Source organism: Choloepus didactylus, chromosome 19 (assembly GCF_015220235.1).
Source record: "Choloepus didactylus isolate mChoDid1 chromosome 19, mChoDid1.pri, whole genome shotgun sequence".
Classification (NCBI taxonomy): domain Eukaryota; kingdom Metazoa; phylum Chordata; class Mammalia; order Pilosa; family Megalonychidae; genus Choloepus; species Choloepus didactylus.
This window is the reverse complement of record NC_051325.1, coordinates 5134473-5158188: the sequence shown is the minus strand read 5'-3', so window position 1 is coordinate 5158188 and position 23716 is coordinate 5134473. Positions and strand designations below refer to the sequence as shown.

The following is a 23716-nucleotide window of genomic DNA, read 5'->3' as shown; positions in this document are numbered from 1 at the left end:
GAAGCTCCTCCCTCTCTTTATTTGACCCAGAATGGTTGATAATTATTAAAGGAGCCTGATCTTAACAAATGCCACAATTTCTTAGGCAGCTTTTGAATATAACCTAATAGAGTTCTGATGGTAAACTAGATCATGCAGAGTAAATATTTAGCAACTTCTATAGGACTTAAAAGATCAAGAAACTTTACTTTATGTATAATAGTATCAATATTCAAGATACAATGTAATTGTAAGTTTTTGAAATGCATAACTTATAAAAGAACATTTTAATGAATATATTTATTTCTCTTTTACTTTCAATTCTTCAATGATTCCATATTTTTAACCCAACTGACTGAGTCATTCTGATAATAGATCAGATCCATATCAACTGAGGACACACATTGTCCCTGCTCCTCTTCTCCTGTCTCAGTGCCCCAACCCATCAGTCATTCTGCTGCTCCTCTGTGGATCCCTTTCCTTCCTGCAGGTTCACTGCATATTGATACAGAACCTACTGCCCAGTCCCAACACACAAGCTAACGTCACAGTATATGCATTTGAAGTGCAAATCAACATATTTGTTATTTTTTGGTTGGTTGGTTGGTTGGTTGGTTGTTTGCTTGGTTTTTGTTAAAAGAGTGTTTTTATAAGATGCACTTAGATTCCTCAACAATATGTCCCTATTTGCAGCTCTGAGCTGTGCAAATAGGTGTGGTGTAGTAACTGCTTTTGTGCCACAATTTCTACTCTCTAAGCCTCAAAAGCAGTGCATTCAATTCATGTAACTAGATCAACTCCAGATGCCCCTCACTGGAAATGAATCTTTTACCCAGAGCTGAAGTTGAGTCAGGGGAAGGTTTCAAGTTAAAATATTAAACATTAATTTTAAATCACATGGATTTAAAAATATGTTTTATGAAACACGATTTACCAGAGGAATAAGTAACTGCTCCTGTATGATAGTACCATGGGCACTTGATTGTACACTTTGGATCCTCTGATAGTTGTATGGTTTCTGAACAATCTCAATTAAAATAATATTCAAAAAAAAAAAAGTAAGGACTCATTCTCAGGCCCAGAAAACTTCATTATAGGCAGAGAAGAATGATTTCATCCCCCAGTCTCAGAGCACCCGCTCCTGGCCATCAAGAGAAAGCACCAGGAAAATGGAAGGCTTCAAACTTGACAGACTTCCCCCACTGCATCTGGGTCCTCATCACCAGTGACTCCAGAAACTTGTGAGGTCCTGGCAAGACCAACATCCTCTGTCCCTGCCCAACACAAAATTGATGATCCCATTTGCTGGTGAGTATGCAGAACACAAAAACAACACCAGTACTGCTGGGATTCCAAAATGGTGCAGCTACTTTGAACACAGTTTGAAAGACTCTTACAAATAGCTATCCCTTGACTTACCATTCAATCCAGCAAACGTGCACTTCTTTATTTATATAACTGATTTGAAAATTAATTTCTACAATAAACGTTGGTTCATAGCAGCTTCACTCACAATTGTCAAAATCTCTAAGCAACCAAGTTCTCCTTTAACACATGAATGGATAAAAACAATGTGGTTCAGCCATAAGATTGAATATTATTCTGTTTCTTTCATTTTTGAAAACATTTCCCTTTTTGCTCTCTATTCTCTGAAACTATTTCAACTTATCCTTCTAAAGTTTGGAATCAAATTTTCATGTTCCTTTAAAATACACAAGTGCCTTCTCTTTCCTATCTGCACCTTTATTTTATAGCATTCTGTTCTATTTCTGAAATTTAGATCTTCATTTTTAGTTTTCTTTTTTCTTTTTTCAGTAACTTATAACAATTTAATTTTTTAAAATAGTTTCTTATAAAATTGTTTATTTCATGTGTTCCTATATTACCAGCTGATTACCTATACAAGTATGTGTTTTCTTATTCTAGTTTTGTGTCTGCATTTTGTTTTATAGATTTCCTCAAAATTTATAACATTAATATTGTTTCATTGTTAGTCAATGTCACAAAGAAAATGATTACAGACTCTTTATATATTGTCAAGACTTCTTGACTTGTGGTGAGATCTGCAAGGAACCCATATTCATCCACTGACATATCTTTTTGTAAATCTCATACTGGTCAATTTTAATAGAAATACATTTATCACTTCCTGCCTGGCAACTGTAAGACTGGCTGCCAACATAGTGGACTCTCTATAGAGGAATCATTCAGGATATATCACTCTCCACCCTGTGAAAATTCTGCTAACCCTCCTTTCCAGCTGGAAATTTTGATAAAATTTCATGTCCCTGAGCACAGAAACAATGTCACACAACACAAGTAAAAGAAAATTTCCATTATATGTATAAAGTGAAGAAAGAAGCCACTATCTCTTTCCCTGGGGTAGATAAGGATATTGGGAGATTAAGGTTCAACTAAAACAGCTTTTTAAAGATAAAGTTCTGCAACATGGAGATCCACATCTTCCATATCATCCTTCCACATGAGAATCAAGTACCCATATGATCAACTTCCCCTGCAGGAGAGCCCCAGGGTCTGAAAAGCAAGTTAATGGTGCCATCAATTCAGATCCTGGAATCTGAACTCATGGGCGTGGGTCTGGTCTGGAGCCTCCTTTGGAAGGCAGGGGTGGGAGGTGGGGAGGGTCTGAGCATCACTGGAGGTCAGGCCTCCTGCTATTAGGGACAATGCTCCTCCATCCATGCAGCCTTGGGGCCCGGGGTCCAGGGAATAGTGAGTGGCCCTTGCTCTGTGCAGACAGAAGCATCTATGAGAACAAGGCAGGGTGAAATCTGTGATGGTGATACCTCCCTGCTTAAGACTTTCCCTGTCCCACACAGCCTTGTTCTGTGACCAAGTATGGAAAGTGCTGCCACTGCCTCCCTGAGCTCCCACAATCTGAGGTCCACTTTGTTATTCTCTGTACATTTGCCTCCCATCCAAGGTTTGAAGTTGGACACTTATTAGTTAAGACAGATTATTTCATGGTGGGTGCCTTCTAAAGAGTTGGCACACCTTAGATGAGGCCATTTTCCTCAATCAGTGCTGGGATATGGCTCCTAACATTATCCCCTCCTGTGGTTGGAGACCCTGGAGAAAGGGTGATGAGAGAACCAGACTGAGCTGGACATGGGCTCCATGCTGACCAGACTATGCCTTGTGTACCACACACACTGCTCTGTGGGGTGGGGCTGCTCTCTGTGTTTGGACTGCAGAACCACAAATCCCTCCCAGAGTCACAGGTCTAGAAGTTCCAGGGCTTGAACCCAGGTGAATCAGGAACAGGCTCAGTTGTTCCTTCCCACCCGGCACTGGGGCAACTGGAACCCAGTGACTGTCACCAGCTCGACCTCCTGTAGCTGCAGGAATCCCACATGCAAATTATCCTGTGTGTTCATAGAAGACATACCATTCAGAGACTGGGCCTTGTGGTGTGTCTTAGTCCTCTAGGTGGACATGCGGATGCTGGGGCTTCTCTTCTGCCTGCTGGCAGCTCCACTGGGTGAGGGTATTGAGGTTTCAGGCATTCACAGGGACTTGATTTTGGGATGGGGCATACTCACAATGTATCTCCTTGTCCCCAGGTGTCCTGTCTAACCTGGCACTGTGGGTGTTGGGCCCAGGGCTGCTGAAGCCCTCACAGACCCTCTCCCTCCCCTGTGCTGCCTCTGGGGGCTCCAGAAGCAGCAGATACTACTGGGATTGGATCCACAAGCATCTGGGAAAAGAGCTGGAGTGGATGGGGCACTGGAGTGGGAGCACAAACTACAACCCAGCTTTCCAAGGCCTCATCTACATCACTGCTGACACAGCTGTGAACAAATTCTATCTGCAGCTGAAGTCCATGACTGAAGAGGACACAGCCACATATTACTATGTGAGTCACAGTGAGGAAAAGTCAGGATGAGCCCAGAGACAAACCTCCCATGAAGAACACCAGAGGGGCTGGGCTGCAGGGGGACTTTGGAACCACCAAGGAGAGGACTCAGCCCCAGGAGCAGGTACAGGGTGAATGGTTTCCTGTCTTTGTCTGGGGCTTCCTCTCCACTTAAGCCTATTTCCCTGAAGATTTGCCTTCCCCTTGCCAGTGTTTCCCTTCGTTTCAGTATCCAATGAAATTTCAGGCAATTCAGCTACTGAATTTATTTCACATCAGGAGGGAAGGAAGTTCACTGACCCCAACCTCTTCCTACCCTTACTTAGGTCTTTGATTGAGATACCAGTGTGACTTTTTCTACCTTGTCTGAAATAGTAACTCAAGCACGACATGAAAATTCTGTGGGAAAAATTATTTTCTCTACATTTTAAAAATTGGACCCAAGTTCAGGAATGAATGACTAATTAAATCTGCATTTGTTTTCTTTTTGACTATATTTTATATCTTGAATAAATAAATAAGCATACATTTTTTTCTTTTTAAAGTAGATTTTACATCTTCAAAGATTTAAATTTAGACAAAATTTAGAATGTTAACAGAGACTTCCCATAGACACCACATCTGGTTTCTCTTAATAAGAACCACTTATATATCCATGATACATTAAAAAAAAACTGTTACCATTAGTGGTAATAATAATAAACTCTTGACTTTGTTTAGATGACACCTGCTTTTCCATGTACATCCTCTTTGATATTGGATCCAATCCTGGACAACATGTTCAATTTTGTTTCATGTCTCCTTAGTCTCCTCAGGTCCATGGCAGTTACTCTTTCTTGCCCTGTGTCTTCAGATATTTTGAAGAATGTCCCTCCATTTGGTTTGTACAGAGTATTCCCATAATTTCACTATGGTCAGTGTTTGGGAAAGAGTGTCACAGAGGTGCAAACCCTTCCCTTTTGTCATAACAGGGGACATATGACATTAGCATGATGCAGCACTAGCTGTATTGAATTCCCTCACTCATTTAGGGTGGTGATTTCCACCTTAGCCGTATATTCACTATCTGTCCCTTTCCACATTCCAGTTTTGGAATTGAGTCACTGAGCCCATGCCATACTCAAGAAGAGGGAAGGTATGTTTCACCTCCTTCATCAATTTGGTCACGTGAATCTGCATAGATTATTTGAAATAATGATATGGTTTCTTGGATATTTATGTTATACTTTGGGTTATAATCCAAATCATTATTTATTTTGAGGCTCAAATTGTTCTAGTTTTCCAAGTGGAATCTCTTTCAGAGAGGTCTGGGGACCCCATTGGCATACTGCAATCAGTATGTATCTGTGTGAGAGTGTATATGTGTGTGTACACATGTGTGATGGAGTGTGTGTGTGAATGTGTGAATGAGTGCATGTATGTGGTGACTTCTTCCTCGTGTTCTGGTACTACAAGGTGTTCTGGCCTCATCTTGTGCTTTTCATCTCATCCAGGAATTTCATCTTCCTCTCTGTATATAAAAGTCTGTGTATCCCTCAGCAGATGTGTTAAGGAACTACCAAGCAGAGGCACTCCAGAGGTCTCTGGGAAGGTGGCTTCTGTGACCTCATCTCTCAAAGAGGTAAGCCCACAGTTCTGTTGTGGACAAAGCTCTGGGGGGGGGCAGCACCACCTCCAGTACACAGTGAGGCAGTATTACATCCAGGGCAGGAGAGGTAGCACATCTACAAATCATGGGAAAGGCCCTGGACATAGTCCCTGAGACTTTTCTGCAGTGGCTCAGAGAGCTCCCCCCTCCCCTAATCTGATGTACTTATCCCTCTGCATTTCAAGTTTGGGTTTGAGGTATCTCCTCACCTCAAGAGTTCCAGCTCCATTCACTTGCTGCTGCTTCCTCATTCTCGGTTGCTCCTTAAATCTGTGTCCTGGAAAGCCAAAGGGGCAAGGGGTGGGGAAAGAAGCTTCTTGTGAGGGCTATCTTCTTCCTGATTCTCAAATGAGTCTTCCCTGTGGACTCTTGAGGCCATCAGGTGGCTCAGATGCAATCTGACTTCCAGTGTTCTGTAGAAATCTGAGTGCCAACCTCAGAAGTATCAGTTATTTTTCTTGCTCTGTTTAGAGACCCCTGGGAAAGACATAATCATTGATTAGAAAAACATGAAATCTCTGTGTTTTATCATTGGCCTACTGAGTGTACACACTTGTGAGTTTCAAAAACTTCAAAAAATAGATCCTTGAGTCTGCAGTTTATGGTTGTGACTGACTGAGGTCCTCATTGTCCCCAGATGTAATTTCCCAGGTGCAGCTGCAGGAATTGAGCCCAGAGCTGTTGAAGCCCATGTCACTCACCTGCTACATATCTGGTACCTTCCTTACCAGTTGTTACTCCTGGGCTTTGATTCAGCAGCCTCCTGGGATGTAGTCAGGGTAGATGGGGAATATCAGTTCAGGCAGGAGTACAGAGCTATGACTGTCTGTCCAAAGCTGGCCATCCATCTCCAGAGACATGTCCAAGAGTGAGTTCACCATCAACAGAGCTATGTGACCACCAAGGGCAATGTCATGTATTACTGTACAAGAGACACTTTTATAGGAAGACAGTGGGATCCCAGGCACAAATCTCCCCTGGGGGAGGGTTCTGAGGACCACTCAACTTAGGGTCCAGGACCAGGAACAGGTGCAGAGCTAAACAATGATGTTATTCCTTACTGTGCCTAAAGTTGATTTTGCTCCAGCTGCTGAAGAACTGAAGTCATAGGAAATCTTGTTTTATGATTTTAGGGATTGTGTTATTATCTCTTGGTTCAGACAAAATGTAATACTGTTTTCTGACAGTGTGTAGAGGGGCATGGACAAAATCATCATCAGTTGAAACATCAATGAGGCTGACTTTATAAGAGTTTAGATTATGCTGTAGGAAAAACTAATTGGATTTTAGATTATTATTTTATTTGTCATTTATTTGAGAATTCTTAATCTCTTCTTCAGAAAAGAGACATTCTCTATATGCTTCTCCCATCTGTGAATCCTTTGTATGTTCCTCCTGAACTAGAATTTCCAGGGTCACTGGAACAGCAACATGGAGAGGTGTGGACCAGGAATCTGCAGGGCCCTGTCAGTGTTGAGAAGACTCTGTGATACAAGCTGAAGTCTGCATCTGTGTATCTGGGTATGGGTGATGCTCTAACGTGCCTGTATAAGGGAAGTAGCTTTGGGGTCCAATTCTGTGAGATATTGGGATTGGATACCAGGATACTTTTAGGAAGAATCATAAACTAAATGTGTTTCTTCTCATTCCCTTCATGGGAGATTCATACATACTAATTCTCTCTGGACATTGATAAATTAATAAATATTTAAATTAAAAAAATTATGTCATGATTTAGAGCAAGAATTAGTTTACAAATTACAGATGTCTGGAAAAAGGTGTAAAGTAATGTGTGCATATGGCCAAAAATGGGAGAAATAAAGCAAGCATTAAAATGTATATATTAAATATCATGTCAGAGTTGTCATAGAGGCTACATGTGAGCAACAAGGAGGTGTTCACAGGTGACTCCTAAGCATTAATTATAATTAGGATTTGTTTCTTCTTACACAAATGAGGTTCCAGGAAACCGGGTTCTGACAAGGACACGTTTATACTCCATAGACATATATAGTTATATAAATTTCAGTGACCAAAAGGGCCCTATCAGTCTAGACTCGGCTTTCTCCAATCTTTACATTCTTGCTAGGGGTTTTTAAATCATCAGGATCAACATGGTTTATACACTTGCCTTGCTTCTTATATAAGGCTTTTTGTTTCTTTTCCTCTGTCCCTTTTTTTGTCTTTTTTTTTTTGCTGAAGATGAAGTTTTTCTTGCAGCTGATGGCATGTACTTTCAGAGAAGCATCAGGGCAAAACACTGTAAATGGGAAGTAAATTTGGTTGTTTCTGTGACATGTAATATTTTTCTAAGAAAAAAATATAACATTATAAAAATAGGAAACAATTAAAATAATCAAGTAAAAATAACATATGTACTGCCTTCCCATATATCCCTATGGTTGACACTTAGCATTGGTGTTGTTAATTTGACTTAATTGATATAAATGTATTAAAATATTACTGTTACTTTAAAGACCATATTTTGCATTAGGTGTATTTTTCCTGCATAACACCCTGTTATTAACTACTATTTGTAGTAATGATGTTCAACTGTTCTAGTTCATGAAAGACTAGTAATCATATTCATTATACACAAAATAATTCTCTGTGTTATACAGTCCCATGTTACATCCTCTAGCTTTACTTCTAGAGACATACACAACACCAAACTTGTCCTTTCAACCATAAACACTCACAATTCAGCACTGTTAATTTCCCTCATGATAATTTGCTGCCATTACCTCTATCCATTTCCAAAAATTTACAATCAACATTATTAAAAATTCTGAACAAATTAAGCAACAGCTCCTGATTCTCTACTCTCATTCTCTCTCCTGTTTATGTTTATTTTTGATATTAACTCCATCAGTTTGTTCACTATACTTAGGGCACATGAGTGAGGTCATACTATATTTTTCTTTTTGTGTCTGGCATATTTCATTCAACACAATGTTCTCAAGGTTCAACCACATTGTTGCATACATCAGGACTTCATTTGTTCTCACAGATAAATATTATTCCATCGTAGCTTTTTACCACATATTGTGTATCCATTCATCTGTTGATCGACACTGGAGTTGTTTCCATCTTTTTGCAATTCTGAATGCCTTTGAACATCAGTCTGCAATGGTCTATTTCAGTCCATTCTTTCAGTCCTTCCGAGTATATACCTAGCAGCAGGATTTCTGGATCATATAGCAGTTTTATAATTAGATTCCTAAGGAGCCACAAAATTGTCTTCCACAGCAGCTGTACCATGTTACATTCCCACCAGCAATTAGTAAGTGTTGCTATTTCTCAACATTCTCTCCAACCCTTATAGTTTTCTGTTTGATAGATAGCGAACACTCTAATAGCTGTGAAATGATATCTCATTGTGGTTTAATTGACTTGCCCTTAATAGCTAGAGATGATGAACATCTTGTCTTGTGTTTTTTAGCTATTTGTGTTTCACCTTTGGAATAAATTCTATTCATATATTTTCCAGTTTTTAATGTGGTTGTTTGTCATTTTCTTGTTGAGTTGTAGTACTTCCTCTAATACCCTGGACATAAATCCATTACCATATATGTGGTTCCAGATATTTCAATCATTGTAAACTGACTGTCTTTTAAACTTCTTGACAACATCCTTTGAAGTATTCCTCCAATTTACCAATATTTTTCTTTAATTTGTTCTTTGGAAGTAAAGTCTAAGGAAATGCTGATCTCTAGATCTTGCAGATGTCTCCCTACATTATCTTAGAGGAGTTTTATGGTGCTGTCTCCTATATTTAAATCTTTGATATATTTTGAGATAATTTTTGTATAAGGTGTGAGATAGGGGTCCTCTTTCATGCTTTTGTATTTGGATATACAGTTACCCCTGCACAATTTATTGAAGAGAATGTTCTATCCCATTTGAGTAGGCTTAGAAGCCTTCTTAAAAATCAATGGACCATGGATCTGAGGGTCTATTACTGAACTCTCAGTATTAACACCTATAACAATGATCAAAAAGTTAAAAAAAGCATCCGGACTTCAGTTAGGGATATGAATGAAACAGACGTGATAAAGACTAGGGCAAATTGGGCCAAAGGGTAAAGAAAAATACTGGCTATCTTTTTAAACTTGAAATTCCTTATGAGACCAAGGGAAGAGATGTTTAGTTGGTGCAGGATCTATATTTCCTAAACAATTTAACTCAGACAGGCTCTTCAAATACCATACTTAATTACATGGAACTTTTAAAAGGAATTGAGACCTGTTAGGTTTGCATAGGTTAGTTTGAAATAGCAAAACATCCCAAGGCAATTTGGACAGAGAATAAAAATGTATATGCAGGGCCCCAATGAGGAGCTGGGGGGAAATGCAGAGGTGCTGGGCTTCCTCAGCTGGATAGTTGCTGATGTTCTCACAAATATTGAGCACTGGTGGCTTGATGTGCCAAGCCCCCTATCTCAGGATTTGATCTTATGAAGCTCCTTACTGCAAAGGAGAGGCTAAATCTGCTTATCTTTGTGCCTAAGAGACTCCCCGCCATACCTCTTTGTTGCTCAGATGTGGCCCTCTCTCTCTCTAGCTAAGCCAATTCAGCAGGTGAACTTACTGCCCTCCACTGTATGTGGGACCTAACTCTCAGCAGGTAACATGGCAATGTGGGATGTGACACCCAGGGATGAATCTGGACCTGGCTTTGTGGGACTGAGAACATCTTCTTGACCAAAAGGGGGATATGAAATGAAGTGAACAAAAATTTCAGTAGCTGAGAGACTTGAAATTGTCCAAGAAGTCACTCTGGTGGGCATTCCTATGCACTGTATAGATAAATGTTTTTAGGTTTTAATGCATTGGAATAGCAAGCTAGAAGTAAGTCCCTGAAACAATCAAACTGCAACCCAGTAGCTTTGACTCTTGAAGATGATTGTACAGCAATGTAGCTTACAAGGGGTGACTGTGATTGTTAAAGCCTTGTGGCTCACACCCCCTTTATCCAGTGTAAGGATGGGTGAGTAGAAAAGTGGGGACAAAAACTAAATGAAGAATAGGGAAGGTGGGAGGGGATGATTTGGGTGTTCTTTTTTACATTTATTTTTTATTCTTATTTTTACTTTTTGTGGTACAGGAAAATGTTCAAAAATTGATTGTAGTGATGAATGCACAACTATATGACAGTATTGTGAACAACTGGTTGTAAACTTTGGATGATTGTATTGTTTGTAAATATATCTCAATAAAACTGAATAAAAAAACCAATGGACTATGGATCTGAGGGTCTATTACTGAACTCTCAATTCACTTCCCTTGATCAATATGTCTATATTTATACCAGCACTAAGCTCTTTTGACCACTGTAACTTTATAATATGCTTGAAGTGTGAGCCCTCCAAATTCATTTTTTCTCAAGATGTTTCTGGATATTTGAGGGCCCTTACACTCCATTTCTTTAAAGTAGGCAGCTGGAATATTGATTGATATTGCATGGAATTTGTAGATGAGTTTCAGTAGAACTGACATGTTAATGGCACATACCCTTCTGATTCTTGAACATGGAATGTCTTCCCATTTATTTATTTCTTTTAATTTTTTAACAATCTTTTGTAATTTTATGAGTATGGGTGTTTACATCCTTGCTTCACTTTATTCCTATGTATTTTCAGTTTCTAGTTGCTATTGTAAATGGTTTTCTCTAGATTTCCTCTTTGATATCTGATTACTAGTGTACAGAAATACCCCTTGTCTTTATGTGTTGATCTTGTATTCTGCAACCTTGATGAATGGGTTCATTAGTTCTACTATCTGTTTAGTTTCAGAAATTTCTATAGAATCACATTATCTGTGAATAGTGAAAATATTGTTTCCTTCAAGAGTTTGATATATTTTGCAACTTTTTCTTGTCTAACATCTCTAGCTAGAACTTCTAGCACATTGTCAAATACCATTTGGGACAATGGGTGTGCGAGTTCAGATGTATTATGTCCACCCAAAATACAATGTTCTTTAATGGAATCTTGTGGGTTTAGATGTGTCAGTGTTTGTGCCAGGTTGAAAGCATTATGTCCCCCAAATACCATTATCTTTTATGTAATCTTGTGTGGGCAGTCATATCAGTGTTAATTAGATTGTAATTCTTTGAGTGTTTCCATGGAGATGTGCCCCACCCAACTGCGGGTGATGACTCTGATTTGATAATTTCCGTGAAGGTGTTGGCCTGCCCATTCAGGGTGGGTCTGAATTAAATTACTGGAGCACTATATAAGATCAGAAAGAAGGAGCAAGTTGCAACAGCCAAGAAGGACACTTTGAATAATGTACAGGAACTGAGAGAGGAGCTGCAGATGATGGGACATTTTGAAGACAGATTTTGAAAGCAGACTTTTGCTCTGGAGAAGCTAAGAGAGGAAAAGTGCCTCAAGAGCAACTAAGAGTGACATTTTTAAGGATCTGCAGCCTAGAGAGGAACGTCCTGAGAGAAAGCCATCTTGAAACCAGAATTTTGGAGCAGATGCCAGCCACATGCCTTCCCAGGTAATAGAAGTTTTCTGGACAGCATTGTCCATCCTCCAGTGAAGGTACATGATTGCTGATGTGTTACCTTGGACACTTTATGACCTTAAGAATGTAGCTCTGTAACCAAATAAACCCCCTTTATAAAAACCAATCCATTTCTGGTGTTTTACTTTCTGGCAGCATTAGCAAACTAGAACAGTCTTGATTAGGTTGGAATCCTTTGAAAGAGTGTTTCCATGGAGATGTGACTTCACCAACTCTCAGTGAAATGTTTGATTGGAATATTTCCATGGAGTTATGGATCCCACCCATTCAGGGTGGGTTTTATTTAACCACTGGAGTCTTATAAAAGAGGTGACAAACAGAAGGACCTCAGAGCAACTGAGAGTGACATTTTGGAGAGAAGCTCAGAGACACATTTTGGAGAAACCCACTGAAAGCAGACTTCTGCTGACACTTTGGGGATGCTAGCAAATTGTTTGCTCTGGAGAAGCTAAGACATAACAAAACACTGCAAGAGCAACATTTTGAAGAGAGCACAAGAGCTGAGAGAGGAGGTGGAACACAACCTGGGATCAGCAGATGCCAGCCAAGTGTCTCCACAGCTAACAGTATTCCTGGACACCACTGGCCTTCCTTTGGTGAAGGTATACTCATGTTGATGCCTTAATGTGGACATTTTATGGCCTTCAGATTGTCAATCTGTAAACAAATAAAACCCCTGTTTAAAAGCTGTGCTGGTTTGAATATATTGTTCCCCCCAAAATATCATGTTCTTCAATGCAATCTTGTGGGGGCAGACATATCAGTGTTGATTAGGTTAGAGACTTTGGATTAGATTGCTTCCATGGAGATGTGACCCACCCAACTGTGGGTAATACCTTTGATTCAATTATTTTCAGGGCAGTATGGCCCTGCTAATTTAGTATGGGTTTTAATTAAACCACTGGGGGCCTATAAGGGCTTGGACAGAAGGATCTCACTGTTGCAGCTTAGAGAGATATTTTGGAGAATGCCTTTGAAAGCAAATTTTTTTCTGACAGTTTGCTCTGGAAAAGTGAAGAGAGGACAAATGTCCCAGGAGCAACATTTTGAAGAATGCACAGGAGCTGAAAGAGGAGCTGGAACACAACCTGGGATCAGCAGACACCAGCCACATGCCTTCCCAGTTAACAGAGGTTTTCCATGTGCCATTGGCCTTCCTTTGGTGAAGGTATCATCCCTTTGATGCCTTAAATTGGTCATTTTCATGGCCTTCAGACTGTAAATTTGTAACTAAATGAACCCTTTATAAAAGCCAGTCCGCTTCTGGTATTTTGAATAACAGCAACATTAGAAAACTGGAAAAAAAGCAAATGCATTTCTGGTATTTTGAATGATGAAAGCATTAGCAAACTGGAAGAGTGGGCATCCTTGTTTTGTTCCCAGTCTTACAGTCAAAACTTTCAGTCTCTCACTGCTGAGTACAGTTTCAGTTGTGGTTTTCACCCTTTATCATGTTGAGGGCCTTTCCTTTGACACCCACATTTTGAAGTGTCTTTGTCAAGAAAGGGTGCTGGATTTTGCCAAATACCTTTTCTGACTCAATCAATATGAGCATGTGAGATTACACTTCTAATTTGTTATTGTGTTGCATTACATTAATTGCATTTCTGTTGTTAGATTAACTTTGCACACCTGGAATAATAACCATTTGATCATGGTGTATAATTTGATGGGTTTTTGGATTAGATTTGAAAGTATTTTATGAGGATTTTGCATCTATATTCATTAGAGAGTTATGCCTGTAGTCTTCTTTTCTTGTAGTGTATTTATCAGCTTTTGACTTGATGTTGATTTCATAGGATGAATTAGGTAGTGTTCCCTCCTCTTAAGTATTTTGAATGGGTTTGAGGAGGACTGAGATTAATTCTTCCTGGAACCATAGGTAAAATTTAACTGAAAAACAGCTGATAATTAGCTTTTCTTTGTTGGGAGGTTTTTGTTTATAAATATTGTTTTATTGAAATATATTCATACCCTACAATAATCCACAGTGTACAATGAATTGCACACTGCACCATCAAATAGTTGTACATTCATCACCCCAATCAAGCTTTGAACAATTCCTTACTCCCAAAAATAATAAAAATAGGAATAATTGACACATTTACAATAATAGTTGGAAACCTCAATACACCACTATATTCTACAAATAGAACAACCAGAGAGAGTAATTAAGTTGAGAAACTAAACAATATGAGAACTGAAGTAGACTTAATGGACATATATAGATCATTACATTCAAAAATACAAGGATATATATTTTTCTTTAATATCTATAGAATATACTCCACGATGTATCATATGCTGGGGCACAAAACAAGTCTTAATAAACGTTTCAGAAGGTTGAAATTATTCATAGCACATTCTCTGATCACAATGGAATGCAACTAGAAATGAACACCACCACAGAACCATATATTTCACAAATATATGGAGGATAAACATCACATTCCTACACCACCAGTGGGTCAAAGAATAAAGAGCAGGTGAAATTAATAAATATCTAGAGATGAAAGAAAATAAGAAAACAACATATGAAAACCTGTGGAATGCAGTGAAGGCAGTGGTGAGAGGGAAACTTATAGCTCCGAATGCATATATCAAAAAGCAAGAAAGAGCTAAAATCAAAGACGTGAATGAACAACTGAAGCATCTATAGAATGATCAGCAAAATAAACTTAATGCAAGTAGCAGAAAAGAAATAACAAAGAATAAACAGAAATAAAAGAGCTGGAGAAAAAAATCAATAGAGAGCATAAATAAAACGAAAAGTTTGTTCCCTTAGCAGCCCACCAAGTTTGAGAAGCCCTTAGCTATATTGAGAGAGCCAAAAGAGAAAGGACAAAAAAAAAAACAGAATCAGAAATGAGAAGGGGATAATTACTATGGATCTCAAAGAAATAAAATAAAATCATAAGAGGATATTACAAGCAACTGTATGCCAAAAAGCTAGAAAATTTAGAGGAATTGGACAAGTCCTAGAAACAGATGAAAAACCTAGACTGACCCAAGAAGAAATAGAGGACCTCCATAAACCATTCACAAGCAAAGAGATCCAATCAGTCACCAAAAATATTCCTACAGTCTTCTGGGAAGATGGTGGAGTAGGTGAGGCAGAAAAACTTCTCCTCATCTGAGAAAACAACTTGAGAGGGCCTGGAGGACAAAAGGAACTGTGTCTCCTGGGTGTGACTGGCCATAGAGGGTCCACCACATTAAGTGGAGGGACATCAGACAAAAAGTGAAGAGAGAAGGCAGCTGGAGGGGCATGGGGAGTGAGTTCCCTGTCCAGACAAACCTCATCCTAACTGGAAGTAGCAAAATCAATGCCAGCCAAGGGTGTGAACAGTGGCTCTCCACTCCCATCCAGCTAACTTGAGTGTTTATTGGGAGGGTGTATCCCTCAGCCAGACTGCAGGGAGCATCAATAAGGAACCATGCAAGAAGCAACTGCTCTCTCCCCACAGATGTCTGGGGTATGTAGCAGCAAGGAGCAGGGAATGGAGAGGTGCCATACTGGGAATCCAGAGCTCATCACACACCAAAGGGACTTGTGTGCACAAGGCAGGCAAAGAACTGGCAGGCAGGGCCCATGTTCCACCTGCAGAGTGATCTTGATCAGATCCCTGATTACCTGCCCTGGAACCCATGCTGCAGTCCCAGGAATGGGATACACCTGTGTACCCAGACAAAGGGTACACTGGCTCTGCACACAGTTTGGAATCCAACCACCACAAGGAAGTTTGGGGAAGACCTACTTTAGAGCACAACCTGCTGGTAGATACAGAAACTGAACTCCACAAAACTGTGCCTCAGGGGCCCCACCCACTGATAAGATTGAGGAATTTCTCTCCAGGAAACCTAATCATATATAAATGCTCAATTCATTCTGTGCTTCCCAAAATAACCCTAAGAAAACAAGCAAATGCCCCAAAGACAGCAGAAAATTACAAAGAACTTAAAAGATTTAGAAGCTATGGACAAGCAAAATGAAGAATTAAAAAGGCACAAGATACACAAAATTTGGAGCAATTAAAAATGTGCATGCAAACATAAATATCATGGCTCAGGGTATAAAGGACATGAAGAAGACTCTAGAAAAGCATAAAGGAGAATTTGGAAGAGTAAACAAAAAATAGTGGTTAAATGGAAATAAAAAATGCTTTTAATCAAATTTAAAATATTCTTGAAACCAAAAACACCAGACTTGAAGAAGTAGAGGAATGAATTACGAACCGGAAACATAGGGTGATGGAAAGTGAAAGCACAAAAGAACAAATGGTGAAAAAAAAAAAAGAAAAAACTTTGAAATGGATCTCACGGAAATGATGGAAAACTTGCAGTACACAAATATGAGAATAATCAGTGTTTCAAAAGGGGAAGAAAGTGTAAGGCTTAGGAAGAGTATCTGAATAAATTATTGGGGAAAACTTCCCAAATCTTCTAAATAATACAAAAATGCAAATTAAAGATTCCCAATGAACTCCAAAAGAATAAATCAAAATAGACCTACTCCAAGACATATACTGATTAGATTATGAAATGCCAAAGAAAAGGAGACTTCTGAAAGCAGAATGAGAGAAGTGTATCACCACATGCAAGGAAAACAACATAAGACTAAGAACTAACTATACAGTGGGCACCATAGAGGCAGGAAGCCAGTGGTTTGACATAATTAAGATTCTGAAAGAGAAAAATTGTGAGATAAGAATTCTTTATCCATTAAAGCTATACTTCAAAATTGAGGGGGAGTTTAAAATTTTCAGACAAACAAAGGCTGATAGGATTTGATAACAAGAGACCTGCCCTACAAGAAATATTAAAGGGAGCTCAACCAGCTGAGATAAAAAGAATGGAGAGAAGATCAGAGAAGAGAACAGAACTGAAGAGTTATTCCTATGGGAAACTTAAAGAAAAAATGAGAGAGACAACAATAAATCTAACAAGTAAAAACCAAAGGATAACATGGCTGGTTTAAGAAGTCCCTTCACAGTAGTAACTTCGAATGTGAATGGACTAAACTCTCCAATTAAAAGAAACATATGGGTAGAATGGATTAAAAATATAACCCAAAGGCAGAGTAATATGCTGCCATAGAGAGGTGTGGCATTTAATTAGTCCTGTAGAGCAACTAGTAAATAACCAGAAACAACCGGTAAATAATCTGGAACAACTTTCGGAAGACATCCATGAATGGACACACATAGTACACCAGCCTGGAATGGGTGGAAAGGCTGAGAATGTAGCACAGATATGGCCCAGTCAAAGAATAAAATTACACTTTAACTGAGATACAGGAGTTTAAACAACTAATTATTAATGAAACAAATCTCTTAAATTAATTAAAAAATCAATCCAAAAATCACATCAATCAGTTGAGGGAAGATACAGCAAATAGATAAAGGATATAAAGAAGACTTTGGGTGACAGTAACAATTGGCAGAGCTTATGAGAATGAAAGGCAATATACAAGAGGTGAAGGACACAATGGAGACATAAAACAGCAGATTTGAAGCTGCAGAAGAAAAGATTCATGAACTGGAGAACAGGACATCTGTATCCCTACACTCAAAAAAAAAAAAAAAAAAACAGATGGGGAAAAGGGTGGAGAAATATGAGCAACCTCTCAGGGAACTGAGTGACAACATGAAGTGCATGAGTGCACGCATCATGGGTGTCCCAGAAGAGCAAAAGAAGGGGAAAGGGGCAGAAGCAGTAATGAAGGAAATAGTCACTGAAAATTTCCCATGCCTTATGAAAGACATAAAATTACAGATCCAAGAAGCACAATGAGCCCAAACAGAATAGATCTGAGTAGACTTAGGCCAAGACACATAAAAATCAGATTATGAAATGTCAAAGACATAGAGAATTCTGGAAGTGGCAAGAGTAAAGCAATCCATCATAAATAAGGGAAGATAAGAATCTGTGCAGATTTCTCAGTAGAAACCATGGAGGCAAGAAGGTATATTTAAGTTACAGACAGAGAAGGTATATTTAAGATACAGACAGAGAAAAATTGGCAGCTACTAATTTTAAATCTGAGAAACCAGACTTTGAAATATGAAGGAGAGCATAAAATATTCTCAAACAAACAGACAATGAGAGAGTTTGTGAGCACGATACATGCTCTACATAAAATACTAAACGAGGCACTACAGACAGATAGGAAAAGGCAGGAGAGAGCAGTTTGGAGCACACTTTTGGGAGATGGTACCAAAATAATGTAAGTACGCTGAAAAAGATGACTGTGAGTGTGGTTGAAAGAGAAATGTTGGGGGTGTGTAGGAACACCAGAAGGAAAGATAGATATGAAGAATGGGACTGTATAGCAGAGTGAAACGAAGAGTGGTCAATGACTGTGATAAAATCCACAAATACTTTTTTACGTGAGGGAGAACAAATGAATGTCAACTTTGCAAGGTGTTAAAAAGGGGGTGCTATTAGGGGAAATATAATCAATGGAAACTAGAGTCTATAGTTATCAGTAACATCACAATATACTTTCTTTAATTGTAACAAAGGCAATACACCAAAGCCAAATGCTTATATGAGAGGTACATAAGGGAGGGGGATGGGATTCTTGGCATTAGTGTTGTTATCTGACTTTCTTATTGTATTTTAATTTAATTTTACCTTTTCTTTCATTGCTTTTTAGTTGCCATTTATTTCTTCCTTTTTCTTTTGTCTTTTAACTTTTTCACCCCTTTCTCTTTTTTTGTGGCTGTATTTTTATTAGTTTTACATTTCCTTTTATCCCTTTATTATTCCTTTGCTTCTATTATTTTTTTAGTAATGAATGTATGTAAGTGCTAATTGTGGTGACAAATGTACAATTATATGATGACATAAAAAATAATTGATTTTACACTGTGGATGATTGTATGGGATTTGAATATATCACCATAAAATTGCAGGGAAAAATAAACAGAGGGACACAAGTGCTGGAGAGAACATGGAAAGAATACAGTATGTGTTCACCATTGATGGGGAAGTAGAATGGTGTAGACTATAAGCAGGACAGTGTGGTGGTTCCACAAGAAGCCAGATATGTGGGTGTCACAGAGTCCTACAACCACCCTATTGGGTATATACTTGGAAGATCAGACATCAGGGACACAAGTGAACATTTACACAATGATATATATTGTGGCAGCATTCACAATTTGCAATGGATAGAGGTCATCTAATGGTACATTGACTGATGGACAGAATGGTGAATGTTGGTGTATGCATACAACTGAATAGAATACTGAGAAGCTACCAGAAGGAATGAATCTCTGAGACACACAACTTGGTGAATGGCTCTTGAGCACAACATTCTGAGTGAAGCGCAACAGAAATGAGAGGACAAACATAATGCCTCACTAATATGGACAAACAATAATGTGTAAGCTCTGAGAACTGAATCTTAGGGTACAGCTTATCAGTGGAATGCTTATTGTAATTGTCCCTACATTTTAAGCTCTCACAGCAGGCACATCTATTCTTGAGTTGTAATGATTTTCTCTAAACCTTGAGATTCTGAGCTCCTTGTACATAGTCTGGTCAGTCTCTGTAACTCTGGGTATCTGTGTGACATTTGAATCTTGGAGGTAGAGCTTGGCAGCTATGAATGTCAGTAATAACCAGTAAGGCAACTTACGAAGTGGCTGAAAAAGAGTTCAGACTTCAATTAGAGATACGAATAAAGTGGATATGTTTAGGACAAAGGCAGATCAGGCCAAAGGGCAAAGGATGATACTGATTGGGTTTTAAAACTACAACTTTTGTGTGAAACCAAGGGAGGAGATGTTTATTTCATGCAAGATCTATATTTTTGGTAGCACACTAGATAATTTAACCTGTACAATCAGTTTATTTGAACATCATAGGTGCATGAAACCATGAAAGGGAAGTGGGATTTGATGAGTTTGTACAGGCTGGGGTGAAATCCTGATACACCCCACAGTGATACAGACAGAGAATAAAAGTGTATTTTTTGGGCCCCTGAGGAACTAGGGAGAAATGCAGATACACTGGACTTCCTTACATGGGTTATTGCTGATTTTGCCGCAAATGTTGTTGACTGCCAATTTAGTGGGCCAAGCCTTTGATCTAGGGGCTTTCCCTTGTAAGGCAAGTTGCTGCAAGAGAGAGGGTAAACCTACTTATAATTGTGCCTAGGACTCCCTCACAGTGCCTCTTTTTTGTTCATATGTGCCCCTCTCTCTAAGCCCACTTGGCAGGTTATCACACTACCCTCCCCCTTACATGGGACATGACACCCAGTGGTGTAAATCTCCCTGGCAACACTGGAAATGACACCTGTGGATGAGTCTGGACACAGTACTGTGGCATTGAGAGGATCTTCTTGACCAAAAGGGGCAAGAGAGATGAAAATAGAAGGTTCCATTAGCTGGAAGACATCAAATGGAGTTGAGCCATCACTCTGGAGGGTATTCTTATTTGCTATATAGATAACCCCTTTTAGTTTTTAGAGTGTTGGAATGGCTAGAAGGAAATACCTGAAGCTATCAAAATGCAACCCAGTAACCTTGGTTCTTGAAGATTATTGTATAACTTTATAACATGCACAGTGTGACTGTATAATTGTGAAATCCATGTGTCTTGAACTCCCTTTTTCCAGGGTATGGACAGATGAAAGGAAAAATGGGGACAAAAATTGGATGAAAAATATGCTGGAATAGAGGGGATGGAAAATCTAAGTGTTCTCTTTTGCTTTTATTTTTATTTTGAAGTAAGGAAAAAGTTCAAATATTGATTCTGGTGATTAATTCAACAAATGTATGATGGTGCTGTGAACAACTGGTTGTACACTGTGTGTGAATATATCTTATTATAACTGTGTTTAAAAAGAAGAAAATGAACAATAGGGAGGAGGAGGAGATTGGGAGGATTTGGATACTCTTTTTATTTATTTTTTATTTTATTTTTGTCATAATAAAATGTTCAAAGTTTGATTTTAATGATTGCACAACTACATGATGATACTGTGAACAATTGATTGTACACTTTGAATGATTGAATGTTATGTGTATATATCTCAATAAAATTACATTAAAAATAAAATAACACTTCTGAAATTATACTAAGGAAGCAGTCATTTACTGTAACAAATCCTAAGGCTGGACCTGATTTTGCATATATATATTTCCTAATTTATGGAAACTTTAATAAACAAATACACCAAAATTAAAGTGAAAAAAAAAAAAACTCAGCAATATTCTGTTTACAAGAGACTCATCTTAGACCTTGTGACACAAAGAGACTGAAAGTGAGTGGATGGACAAAAACATTCCACAGAAACAGCAATCAAAACTATGCTTGGATAGCTATACTAGTATAAGACAAAATAGTCTTTAAATGTAAAAATGTCACTAGACAAAGGACACTATATATTTTAAAAAGGGAAAATTCACCAAGAAAAAATAATTATAAATGTTTATGCAAACAATCAAGGAGCTCCAAAATACATAAGACAAACATTGGATAAATTTAAGGGAGAAGTAGACACATCTACAATAATAGTGGCAGACTTCCATACACCACTCTTTTCTTTTTATAGAAAAACTAGGCAGAGGACCAGTAAGGAAATTGAGAACCTAAACAATACAAAAAATGAATTACACTTAATTAACATATATAGATCATTATATACCAAAGTAACTGGATACGCACTCTTCTCTAGTGCACATGGAACATTGTCCAGGATAAATCATGTGTTGGGAACAAAAAAAGTCTTACTAAATTAAAAAAAAAAATGAAATTATTCAAAGCACATTATCTGACCATAATGGAATGCAATGAGAAATCAACCACCACAAAGGAACGAGATCTTCCACAAATATGTGGAAGTTAAACAAAACACTCATAAACAACCAGTGTGCCAAAGAAAAAATTGCAAGAGAAATTTATACATATCTAGAGATGAACATAATTGAGAGTACAACATATCCAAATCAGTGGGAGGCAGTAAAGGCAGCTCTGTGAGGACAGATTATAGCTCTAAATGCATAAATCAAAAATTAAGAAAGAGCTAAAACTAAAGAACTAACAAGACAACTGAAGGGTCTAGAGAGTGATAAGCAAACTGATGCAAAACAAAATAGACAAATAGAAACTACATAGCAAGGCAGAAACAAATGAGCTGGAGAATAAAAAAAAAACAGAATAAACCCTTAAATTGGTTCTTTGAGAAGATCAACAAGATTAACAGACTGTTATCTAGACTGATGAAGACAAAAACAGAGAAGACCCAAGTAAATACAATCAGAAATGTGAAGGGGTTTATTGCTACAGATCCCAAGGAAATTTTTTAAAAAATCATAAAAGGATACTATGAGCAACTGTATGCCAGCAAACTAGAGAATTTAGAGGAAATGGACAATTCCTGAAAACACATGAACAACCTAGACTGACCCAAGAAGAAATAGAAAACCTCAACAAACCAACACAAGCAAAGAGATCCAATCAGTTATCAAAAAAAATCTACCTACCAATAAAAACCCAGGGCCAGATGGCTTAACAGGGGAATTTTACAAAACTTTCCAAAAATAATTGACAACTTTCTTGCTCTAATCTTTTAAAAAATTGAAGAAAAGGGAACACTACCAAATTCATTTTATGAAGTTAATACCACTCTGGTACCAAAACCAGATAAAAACACTATGAAAAAGGAAAATTATAGGCCAATCTCCTTAATGAGTTTTACTAAGCAAAACTCATAAAAAAAGTACATGCAAAATGAATCCACAGGCAAACTATAAGAATTATACCCCACAAGCAAGTGAGGGTCATTCTTGCCATGCAGGGGTGGTTCAACATCAGAAAATTAATTAATGTAATTCAGCACATGAACAAATCAGTGGGGAAAAATCAAATGACAATCATAATAGACACTGAAAAACATTCAACAAAATTCAACATCCCTGTATCCCTTTTTGATAAAAACACTTCAAAAAGCAGGAAATGAAGGGCATTTCCTCAATATGATAGAGACATATATGAAAACCTATGGCTAGCATAATAATGTTGAGAGTCTGAAAATCTCACCACTGAGATTGAGAATGAGACAAGGAAACACAATGTCAACTCTATTATCCAACTTTGTGCTAGAAGCTCTAACCAGAGCAATTCACAAAGATAAAAATTAAAAGGTATCCAAACTGGAAAGGAAGAAACAAAACTGTCATTGTTTGCAGGTGATGTGTTCTTATATTTGAAAAAATCCTGATAATTCAACCACAAAGCTACTTGAGCTAATAAACAAATTCAACAGAGTGGCAGAATTATGCAGATTAATGTACATAAGTCAGTAGTGTTCCTGCACACTAGTAATGATCTAATGGAAGAGGAAATAAAAATAAATTCTATTCACCAATGCCACAAAAAATCAAGGACCTAGGAATAAACCCAACCAAGGACATAAAAGACCTCTACACAGAAAATTACAAAATTTGACTAAAATATATTTTTTTAAAAAGAACTAAATAAGTGGAATAATATTCCATGCTCATGGATACAAAGACTAAATATTGTTAAGATGTCAATTCCGTGCAAACTGATCCACAGATTCAATGCAATCTCAATCCAAATACCAAAAACCTACTTTGCATACTTGGGAAACCTAATTATCAAATTTATTTGGAGGGAAAGGATCCTGAATTAGCCAAA

The 23716-nt window shown here is 38.1% G+C and overlaps 1 gene segment (V, D, J or C); it reads left to right on the top strand.

Moving 5' to 3' along the window:
• The first annotated feature begins 3435 nt into the window (after positions 1–3435).
• LOC119516025 lies at positions 3436–3886 on the top strand. The segment is given in 2 exon segments: positions 3436–3481; positions 3564–3886. Coding segments are annotated over 2 exon segments (369 nt in total).
• Positions 3887–23716: the final 19830 nt, after the last annotated feature.